This window comes from Vigna radiata, chromosome 2 (genome assembly GCF_000741045.1).
Source record: "Vigna radiata var. radiata cultivar VC1973A chromosome 2, Vradiata_ver6, whole genome shotgun sequence".
Classification (NCBI taxonomy): domain Eukaryota; kingdom Viridiplantae; phylum Streptophyta; class Magnoliopsida; order Fabales; family Fabaceae; genus Vigna; species Vigna radiata.
In genome coordinates, this window is record NC_028352.1 from 7789810 (window position 1) to 7800599 (window position 10790).

Sequence of the window (10790 nt, forward strand, 5' to 3'; positions counted from 1 at the left end):
GTGTATGTTGAAAGAAATTCTTACACAATTTAATTACGTGAATGCAGAACTTTGGACCTCTTTGTTGTGATGTACGGTAAAGGAAAGTTAACAAGAAGCATTGGTCGTCGGAGTACAATTATAGATGCGGCAAGTTATCAATTTATTCATTTCTTTTTCTCTCATTTTTCAATTTAAAACTGAAGAATACATTGAAATGATTATGTATATATGCAGATACCTGCAGACATGGTGATAAACTCCATGATAGTAGCACTGGAGGCTTGTTCAAAGAGTTCTTCAAAGACATTGATTTATCATATTGGTTCTTCACTGAGAAATCCATTCAGAATTTCTGATCTTGAGGACTTGGCCCATCAATACTTTACAAAACATCCTTTGACAGACATGTATGGAAAACCAGTGGCTGTTCCCAAGAAAATTACGTGGATGTCTAGTGTGAGTTCATTTGACAGATACATCAACATTCGGTACATGCTAGCTCTCAAGGTTTGCACCTAATTTTTTCATGGAAATTAAAGCACTATGCCATTTTTGCACTTTCTAATTGAATTTTTGTTTCTTATTTTATACTTTGAAGGGATTGAACGTGATGAACAAAATGTGCTGCTACAGTCACGAGGCATTTCACAATGAAAGTAAACAGAAAGTGAAAAAGATGATGGGAATAATGAGACTTTATAAACCTTATGTCCTCTTTGATGGAATGTAAGAAGAAAATACTCTTAAATTGATGTTCCAATTTTGGTTTTATGTATATATGATGTATTTTTTGTGGATGGTCAATGACACAGCTTCGATGACAAGAACGCAGAAAATTTAAGGATGACAAAAATGAAGGGAAAAGATGACGATGATGTTGGAAGATTTAACTTTGATCCCACAACCATTGATTGGACTCCTTATATGTTAAACACTCACATTCCTGGACTTGTGAAGTATGGTGTCAAGTAATTAGGTTGGATTTGTTCTTCAGTGCATCCTTCGTTTCTTTCATATCTTCTGTGATAAGTATTACTGTCAATAATTCAATGGAGAAGGAAAGCAGTTGCTGCACACATGTGTACAGCACAAAGCCTCATTCAAGGTTGTCGTTTTAGATAAATGTTCTTATCCTATAATAATAAATGTACTTGAATCCTCTATCAGTCATATCTTCCTCTTCATCATGTTCTTAATTCTCTTTCCTAATATAATATATGAATAATTTGTCCTCTCATCTTTTTAGTTATAATGTTGTTTAGTTTTTGTATACTTGTTTTAGTCTCTTATTATTTCTAATTTTCTAAGCCTAAATTAACCCATGTCAGCTGCTTTCCATAAGAGCGTTTCTAATAATTTGTAATATAACTTTTGTTATTCTCTAACATCAAATCCACTTTCTTCTCCTCTTTGTGAATTATTTAAAGTTTGAACCCTAGCATGAATGAAATGTCATCAATTATCATTTATCACGACAAATAACCGTATAAATTATGACAAGAACGATTCTTTAAAATTGTCGTTTTTTATATTATAACACGACAGTTATTAAAATGTCATACTTTCCACGTAAAATATGACAGTTTAAATCATATTTCTAAATAATGATAAGCAATAATTAATGACCATCATAATTTGTTGAAAACGAATCTATTGGTAATTTATAATTTTTTTACTGATATTATGATTTATAGACAAATTATTTGCTTGTCTTTATTGAGAGATTTATGAAAATTTTCAGGAAATAATGACAACACATGAGATGTCAGTAAATTATTATTATTGACAAATACTTTTATTAGGAGGCATTAATTTGTAACATTACAGACAAAAATATTTATTAAGTTAAGCACTTTAACATGCATATCTAAAGATAAAAAAAATAGTTGATAACCGAAAAATATACAATCAATACAGTAGGTTATATTGTCAGCAACTATTATTATGTTCGACTCTTATATTACAAACCAAACAAAAAAAGTTTATTAAAACATTGTTCACCCATTTCAAAGCAGAAACTTCAAAAAGGTCAATCATTTCAATGCATAGTTTACAAGACCAGGAATGTGTGTGTTCATCATGTAGTCTTCCCAATCGATGCTATTAGGGTCAAAGTCCAATCCATCAACCTCCATGTTATAACTTGTTGCTCTTCGTAAGTTTTGTGTGTTTGAATCATCGAAGCTGAAACCGAAAATTCGTATGAGAATGATGGTTATGAATCAAATATGTATGATTTCTAGTAACCACAGAACAAGGAAAATTAATACATACACGCCCTTAAAAAATAGGTATGGTTTGTACAGTTCAACTAGTCGTGTCACCCTTTTGATTCTTTTGTAGCTATCCTCGTAAACATCTCGAGAGCATTGACAAAACACTTCGTTCACCAAATTTAACACCTAAATATAAACAAAGATTATCATGGAACCTTAAAAAACATTATAAATATATACATGATTATAGTTTTTGCTCCATTCTTTAGTTAATCTTGGTATTCGACAAACCTTTAGTGGCAAACAATATCGGACTGTCATGAGAATGTCGAAAGCAACCCTACTTGATATCAAAGTTGGCTTGGAAACTGTTATTGGCTTTCCAATTTTGTTTCTGATCGAGAATTTAGTGAAATAACGATAGCTGAAATCACGAACATCGGCAATTCTGAATGGATTTCTTAACGATGAAGAAACGTGGTAGATGAAATTCTCTTGAGCTTGATTTGAACAAGCAACAATTGCTGTCATCATACAATTTACAACCATGTCCGCAGGTATCTGCACCATATAGCAGTTAGTATAAACAAAATCATGTTGTAAGTATGTTTATAACAAAGTAAAACATTTTTCACTTTATTTTACTCTTTAGACATCCAAAAATGTATTCCAAAACAAACTTGTGCTTTTTAGACGTTGAATGATAATTAGTCTAAACTTTTGGATTTAATTTTACTCTTCAAATAATCATGTATTTAGGTATCCATTAATATAACCAAACTAAACTTAATATAATTTAACTTACGGTATCCAAGATTGTCTTGGGATGACCAAGAAAGCTTGTTATTTTCCCTTGACCATAGCTACATATTATGCTGTCCAGAGTTCTGTAAATACAAAATACATTCATTAACTTATAATTCCTCGTCAAGAGCATATATATAGGTCTAACAAAATCTTCAACATAATGCAGTAAACTCTGTAAGTTTAACTTTAAGTTGAACTGATAAATAATTAAGAGTTTATTTTGCTGTCTAGATGTTACGTATTTCGACATGAACAAGTTTATACCTTAAGCCTTCAATCCAACCAGGAAATGGATCCTTAAGGGTACTGGTAACCATGGTGGGACGTATAATGATTAGTGGAACATTATCTTTGTGATGAACCACTTGCATCTCTCCCATTGCTTTTGTGAATGTGTATGTGTTTGGCCAACCATACAACTTTGCTCTGATACATCACAAAAATAGTGTCATTTATAGATCAATGAATATATATACAACAGAATAAGAATTTGATTTACCTTTCAATTCCGTAATCTTTCATTACATATCTGATTGTGTTTTCAGTAGCATTCTCTGATCGGAGTTCATCGATTTTCTTCTTCAACAAATACATTTCTGCAGTGATGTCTAATTTCGAGGTCTCTTTCAGGGTCTGACCCATCTCAAAGGGTTTCTCTTGCACAATTGTTTTTCTATCCTTAATCTCTCCACACACATATGCTGACATATTCATTCATACCAAAAGATGTGTTATGAATGGAAATTAGCGTAATCTTAAGTGAACAACGTTTTGGTAAATAAATATAGTAATATAAGTTATAGTTAACTAAAATTACCAGTTGATGTATGCACAAAAGCCTTTATCTGACGACAATTCTTTGCGAAGTTTAAGACATGTAAGGCACCCATTGTATTTACACCCATTGAGATGTCAAATCTGTGTGGAAAAATAACAATGAATCCAATTGTAAAATTTATTGGAGAAGCAAAAGTTGTCGATTATTCACAACAAAATAATGTACCTTTCGTCAAATTTAGTAGATGCTGCAAAATTCACAACAACGTTGATCTCTTCCAACATCTTACTCATAAGCTTTTCATCTTTCAGACCAAAGTTATTGAGAGAAACATCTCCTGGTATGACCACAATCTTGCTCGAAATGAAAGAATCAAAATCTTCACCCAATTGGTCCCGTAACACTCTAAATAAATCTGTCAGAATCACCTGTAATATGACCATTTATTAATGCCCCATGAATGCCATAATTCAGTATATACAACTAAAATGAATCGATGCTAAATTTAGTAAGGAAAATGATTTTTCATTATTCTGACAAGTAGGGGACCTCAATTCAATTTCCACAAAGAGGAAAAGGAAAGGTTGAACGGATGGTTTGTTGACAGATTATGTATCTCTTCGACTCTAGAAATATAGGTATTAGTGTTGTGTTGGATATATAAAAGAAGAGATTCACTCAAAAGACACACGGTCAATAAGATACCAAAAATCTTAAAACAATAATTAATAGGTCTTTTATCTTTACATTACTCTACTTTTCTATTAAATATATTTGTATTCAATGTGATACCTGAACTTATACTTATATTTCCAATAAAATGACACTTGCATACGAGACTCTCATTTGAACACGTTTGTTCTTTTTCTAGCAAGGGGGACAATTTTGATAAAATAGGTCAATTCAATCTATTTTTTTATATTAATGTCAAAAACTGGTTAGGTATAACTAGTATGCCAATTTTTGCTTTTTTTTATTATTTAAAATTTAATATTTCATATAAATGAGTTGAAATATTTTATTTTTTACATTAAAACGAATTAATCTTGAATTGGTGGATTGTCAGACTGTCCATCAGTTATAATGATTAAACAATGGATAATGATATTTTAATAACTTTTTTATAACAGGACACGTGTCACTATTTTATTGGTTCGTTTGAATTTATTTTAAAAAAATATTTAAAACTAATTAATCACACACTGTCACGTTTGTTAAAAAGTTATTAGAGAAACCTTTTCCTTCAAGAATTAAACTGTTGGAAGGTTTGACGGACCAAGTTGTAACAAGTTCGCAGGTGCAGAACTCTGTCCCGGGTCTAACTTTTGACCCATCACGTGTAACTTTTTGTTCAACCAAAACAGTAATAAAGTTGTATTAGAAGCATGTGGATAATATTTTAGTAGAGTAATAATATCATCACACATTTATATATTCATTTAACACAGAATATAAGGATATAATGATTTAAAAAGTGTAAAATTTTGTAATTTTTTAAAAAAGAAAAGAGTAAAAAATAAGTAAGAATAATATTAAATGAGTGTAAAAAATTTAGGTGTGTTAAAAATCATTTCTCATTTTAGTATCTTCGTTTACCTCATTTTGAAAGCGTTTTGCAGCCAAATCCATGTTTTCTGCTCGTACAAGAAGATATAGCGTTTTAACTTCTGGCTGTGTTCTTAAAATCTTTTCCAAGAAAACTGCGTATAAAATAGAGAAATTGAAAGGTAGAAGCAAAACATGAAATTATTTGTTATATATAGATGCATTGTACATGTAGTAGTAATAGTACCTTTTGCTAGGAAGCCCGTTGTGCCTGTGATTAAAATGGTCTTTCCCTTGAAGAACTGAGGCATTGTTTTCCTTGGACTAGCCAACGATTTGGAGAAGATGAAATCAGAGAAAGAGTTATATGGCAAAGATGATTATTTAGGAATGTTGTTTTCTTCCGTGTATATATAGAATAAGAACCCTTAATGCCATACACCTACTAGTACCACCCCAATAAATGATGGAGCAATTTTAAAGGTTTATAAATTTAAAGTATATGAATGATTTGAGGTACCATGAAAAAGGTTTTGTACTTATCTTGTTCTCGTTATGATAAACATGTTAAATTGTTTTATCTATGCATAATCAACATAATCAGAATAAGAGTAATCTACTTGTCCAAGGGTCTAGTTGTATTCCATTCTATTTAAGCAAATTCTTATATTTATTTATTATCCACAAAGGTTAATTATTGATAAAATGATGCTGCTTTATATCGATAATGTAATTAAAATAAAAATAAAAAAAAGAGACTTTTAATATGACTGTGAATTTATGTACTCTCTCATCATATCTTTTAAAAGAAAAAGATTTTTTTTTTAAATTTCACCAAGGTTTCTGTTTTCAAATTTAAAAAGAATTTTTTGAGTTAAAAGTAAAAAAAAAAAAAGTAGATAAAGAAATCTAAATGTAGTTCTAAAATTCATGCATGTAATCCAAAATAACTCCATAAATATTTGTTTAGTTGTGATTGTTATAATATGTTTAGATATGTATTTATTTCTATTTTACCTATTATTGATAGTTGGGAATATGTTGAAGTTTTTTATTGATAAGTGGAATGAGAGATGTATGTTTGTGATTGATGATATATATGAGTAAAAGGTGTGATATTTTAAATGGATATTGATCTTATTTGGCTAGTGAAAAAGAAGAAAAATACTTCTTAAGGTGAATTGAAAAAACTAAGATATATTTTACGAGTTCTGAATTATGCAGATTTGTTGGGTGAGTGTTTCACTCGCGGAGTGAAAACATAATTTATGAAAGTCAAATAGGCATGTGAGATCTCATTTGTTGGGCAAGTGACTTACTCGTTGAACGAAAGTATTTTGATGAAAGTTAGGGAAAACATAAGTTACTTCACTCGAATTGTGCGAGATAAGGCTCGTTGGACAAATTTATGAAAATCCAAGTGGTCTTATTTGTTGATAGTTGCCAAACAAATGAGTTTAAAAATAAATTATTAAATCATGGTTCACTAAATAGATGAAGACTGGAGTTGGAGATTTAGATAAAAAGTAAAGTAAGATTTAAGAAAATATTTGAGAAAGATGATAATAATTATGATCAAAGTCGAATAATAGAAAATTTATTTATACAATAACTTTTTAATATGATATTTGAATATCATTTATAAAATCATTTATACTCTTTGTTAAAATGCTTACACGTATTTTCATTATGTAAATAAAAATATTAATTTTTTATCTCTACATAATTAGAATAAGAGTAATCAACTAGTCCAAAGTTCTAGTTGTATCTTATTTGATATTTAGTTAAAGCCTTCGGATGATCCTCATGTTTGTACTGAAATTTCAATTCGTACCTCAAGTTTCAAGTTATCTCAATTGGGTCCTAATTTTTTAAAATGTGTAATAAGTAGGCCATTTTTGTTAAGTGGAAAAAAATCGACATAAGGTGTGCTGAGGTGTAATGTTTATCTAAACACATGTCATTTTGGAATTATTTTGATTCGTTGAAGTGTTATTTCATCTCTTTTTATAATAAATTGTTTGCCCTAACATTTAAATGAAGCCCTAACATTGTTCATCTTCTTCTTCGAGCATTGTTCAACTGAAGCATGTCTCATTCTTCTTCGTCCTGCACTTGTCTCTAAAAAAAGTTGTAGTTCATTGTGTCAACTGTAAGTAGTTAATCTTGTAAACTATTGAAATACAATTATAAAGTTTATAATACTCTATGAATTTAACTTGTAGTGTTCGTGTCAACCAAAAAACTTTGAGTGTGGATATTATGTAATGAGACACATATAAAAAATCATATATGCAAACTTTGTTGACTCAAGAAATTTGATAATATGAACATTTTATAACTAATATCTTAAGCATTTATAATTATAAGTTGACTCAATGTATAGATTTTTGATAAAGCATCTCCAATTGAGTAATAAGTCTTAAAAGGGAAGTTTGGGAGCAGCAAACTTTGTTTCTTTTTAATGTTATGCATATATTATATGAATTCATTATACATTGAGGTTAGAAAGTCTAATTTGACGTTTAAATAGCAGGAAATAAATTCATTATTTTGTTCCATATATATATATATATATATATATATATATATATATATATATATATATATATATATCCAGAAACCAATGTGATAAGACTGAAGTCTGAAATGTGTTCTTAAATCAAAATGGTTAAAAGGATATACGGAAGGTATTTATGTCGTGAGTAATTTTTATTTTATGTCTATTAAAATAATATGATATTTGTATAAAACTATTCATTGATGACATTATTGAAATTATACGAATATAATTTTCTTTTAGGTAATATGAATTCAATATAAAAATAATAATTAGGTTATTTTGTTTTCTACGTCGTTGTGTAGACTACGGCAGTTTTAAGTTTTGGGAATTATCTGTGTGATACACGAGACATTGAACAAATAACCCAAACAAAAAAAAATAGAAAAAAGAAAAAAAAACCACATTTGCTGAAAATTTTGATTATGGTCTTAGTGTTGATGTTGTGTGTATTATAGGAAATGGTGTTTATTTAAGTGCATTATTAACAGTAGGAAAAACAGGTTTATTAAATTTATAGTTATTGATAACGTTGTATACTATTTAAAAATCCCTTATGAACACATTGTTTGCAATATTTGATAAAAATAATTAAATTATTTATCACCTTAACATTTAAATTAAATTTTTAAGTCTTATCACTTAAATCACATTGACTTTTACACATTACTTTTATTGCTTTTATTTTATAAAATAATTAAATTATTGATTAACTTAACATTTAATTTAAACTATTAAGTCTTGTCACATTAATTACATTGAATTTTACACATTAATTGTATTTTATTTACCTTAATATTTAATGGTAATGAAAATATCATTTCAAGGATTAATCAAGGCTACTTCTTTTTAAATTATATATAATTGTTACTTCTCAAATTAAAAACAATTTTAGAAAATTGCAAAACCAAACAAAATAAAACTGCAAAAGAAGTTTGAATTAATTTGTTTAGAATTTTATATTTTAATATTATAATCGACGTATAAAATATGCACAGTTTTGAGTGAAATATCCAATATTATGACAATAATATTTTTAGAGTATTATATAAATAGAAGAATTACGTTGCTGGTTTTTTATTTTATTATTTTATACTATACATTATTTACAACAATTCAATTATCCAAATTTATTGTATTTATTTGGTTGGCTGATTGTCTAAATTGATTTTCAAAGGTAAATTTGTTTATTATATATACATAATATTATCTTTTGTCACTCAAACAATATTCATGGATTTGTTATTCACGTGTGAACTTCCCTTGGTCTAAGGTGTATCTATTTTTTTGTCCTCAGTGTAAAGATTTATTTAAAATTTATTTTTTAATAATATATCAAAATTATGGATTAAAGTTTATTATAGTAAGATTGTCTATGTTAAACATGTAATTTTTGCTGTATAAATTGTTATAGAATCATTTATTAATGTACAGTCTTATGTTTGATATGAATATACCTTAATATGAGATATTAGAAATTTTACGTCAATTAAAAATAAAGTTAATTTAAAATATATAAATAAAAATTTTAATTTTTAAATAGATTTTATAGAATTAAATTAGGTTTCAAATTCAATTTTTAATATGATATCAAAATATAGGTTAGAGTATATTTTATAAATATGAATGTAAACATCATCTTATAAATCGATTTTGTGATATTGAGTTAAATTTAATTCACTTTTTATCAAACTAAAAATAAATAAATAATTATATTTTTTGGAAGAAAAGATAAAATTTTATTTATTGGAATTCCACATTATTGTATTAATATGTTTCGATTTAATGTATTTTCTTCAAATGTTTTTTTTTTTCTGATTGGTTGACATTATAATGAAATCTCGCATTGAACCACGTCTCTTCACAAAACTTTGAATTTAAAACAGTAACTAAGTTATTCAAATTTAGTTCCATTTATACGAATAAACAAGAGTTCAAAATCTCTTTTGATTTTTTTCATTAAAACTGCACTTATAAAAATCTTCCTAATTATTCTCATTATTTTTTTAGAGTAAATAATAAACATATATGAATTTTGGTCTAACACATATTTGAACACCGCAAAAATTGACAGAAAAATATAAACGTGAAACATTACCACCTATGAAGTCAACTTCTCAAACCCATAACGTTAACTCATTATCATCTGTTACTTATAAATAATTTTAGAAAATAAAGTATAAAATATTGTAAGAACTTTTCAAAATGTCTGAAGATCTCAAAATTAATAAAGATCTCTAAAAAGATAATAAAATAAGCCCAAAATACTTTTAAGAAAAGAAAAAGAATGAAATTAAGAGAAGAGAAAATGATAGAAGAATGGTTTTTGATAATATGTTTTGGAGTGAATGAAGTGCTCTATTTATAGAGTTGGAAAACCATGCCCATGATCCAAAACATTCAAAATATCTACTATTAAAAATGATTTTTAATAAAACAAAAAGATGTTGAAACCAAAATCTAAATGTTGGCAGCGTGCATTTTGGAAAATATCTCTAAAGCAAAACATTGGAAGCAAAGAGGCTTGCGGTCCAAGCTCAGAAAAATCATCCGCAGTTGACGGCATGCGCAACTGATGGCACAAAAATTTTGTAATATTATATTCAAAATTAATAACAATCTCCCACATATTGCAAAAGATAAGGAACAATTATTGAAAGAAAGAAAAGAAGAAAAATCATGGGATTTAAAATATGTAATGCTTCAGGGCTGGTATAGCAAGCTATATGAACCAGTCCTAAATTGAGAAACTTAACACATAGTATAATTGGTATAGCAAGCTATATGAACCAAAGACACTTGAGTGTGTTAGAGGTTTATCAATCATAGTACACCCCCACAATCCTTGTTGTTATCACTATGATGCGCTTACTAGGCCATGCGCGTTCCCAGTATTCATGAG

General features: G+C 28.0%; 2 protein-coding genes across 2 annotated transcripts in view; one reads left to right on the top strand and one right to left on the bottom strand.

Moving 5' to 3' along the window:
• The window catches only part of LOC106779811 (fatty acyl-CoA reductase 3-like), a 4173-nt gene extending 2962 nt beyond the window's left edge, over nt 1-1211 (top strand). The window contains exons 5-7 of the mRNA XM_022787306.1: nt 209-489; nt 581-708; nt 795-1211. Of these exons, the coding sequence (XP_022643027.1) occupies nt 209-489; nt 581-708; nt 795-954 (569 nt within the window). The 3' untranslated portion in view covers nt 955-1211. The remainder of the gene's footprint in view (nt 1-208; nt 490-580; nt 709-794) is intronic.
• A 645-nt stretch (nt 1212-1856) lies between these two features.
• LOC106755801 (fatty acyl-CoA reductase 1) lies at nt 1857-5692 on the bottom strand. The gene is made up of 10 exons (XM_014638016.2): nt 5576-5692; nt 5380-5483; nt 4009-4211; nt 3823-3923; nt 3505-3706; nt 3270-3431; nt 3004-3085; nt 2490-2759; nt 2257-2384; nt 1857-2166 (listed from the first exon to the last, which is right to left on the bottom strand). Exons 1-10 carry the CDS (start codon nt 5637-5639, stop codon nt 2016-2018), a joined length of 1467 nt encoding a protein of 488 aa, XP_014493502.1. The 5' UTR covers nt 5640-5692; the 3' UTR covers nt 1857-2015.
• Nucleotides 5693-10790: the final 5098 nt, after the last annotated feature.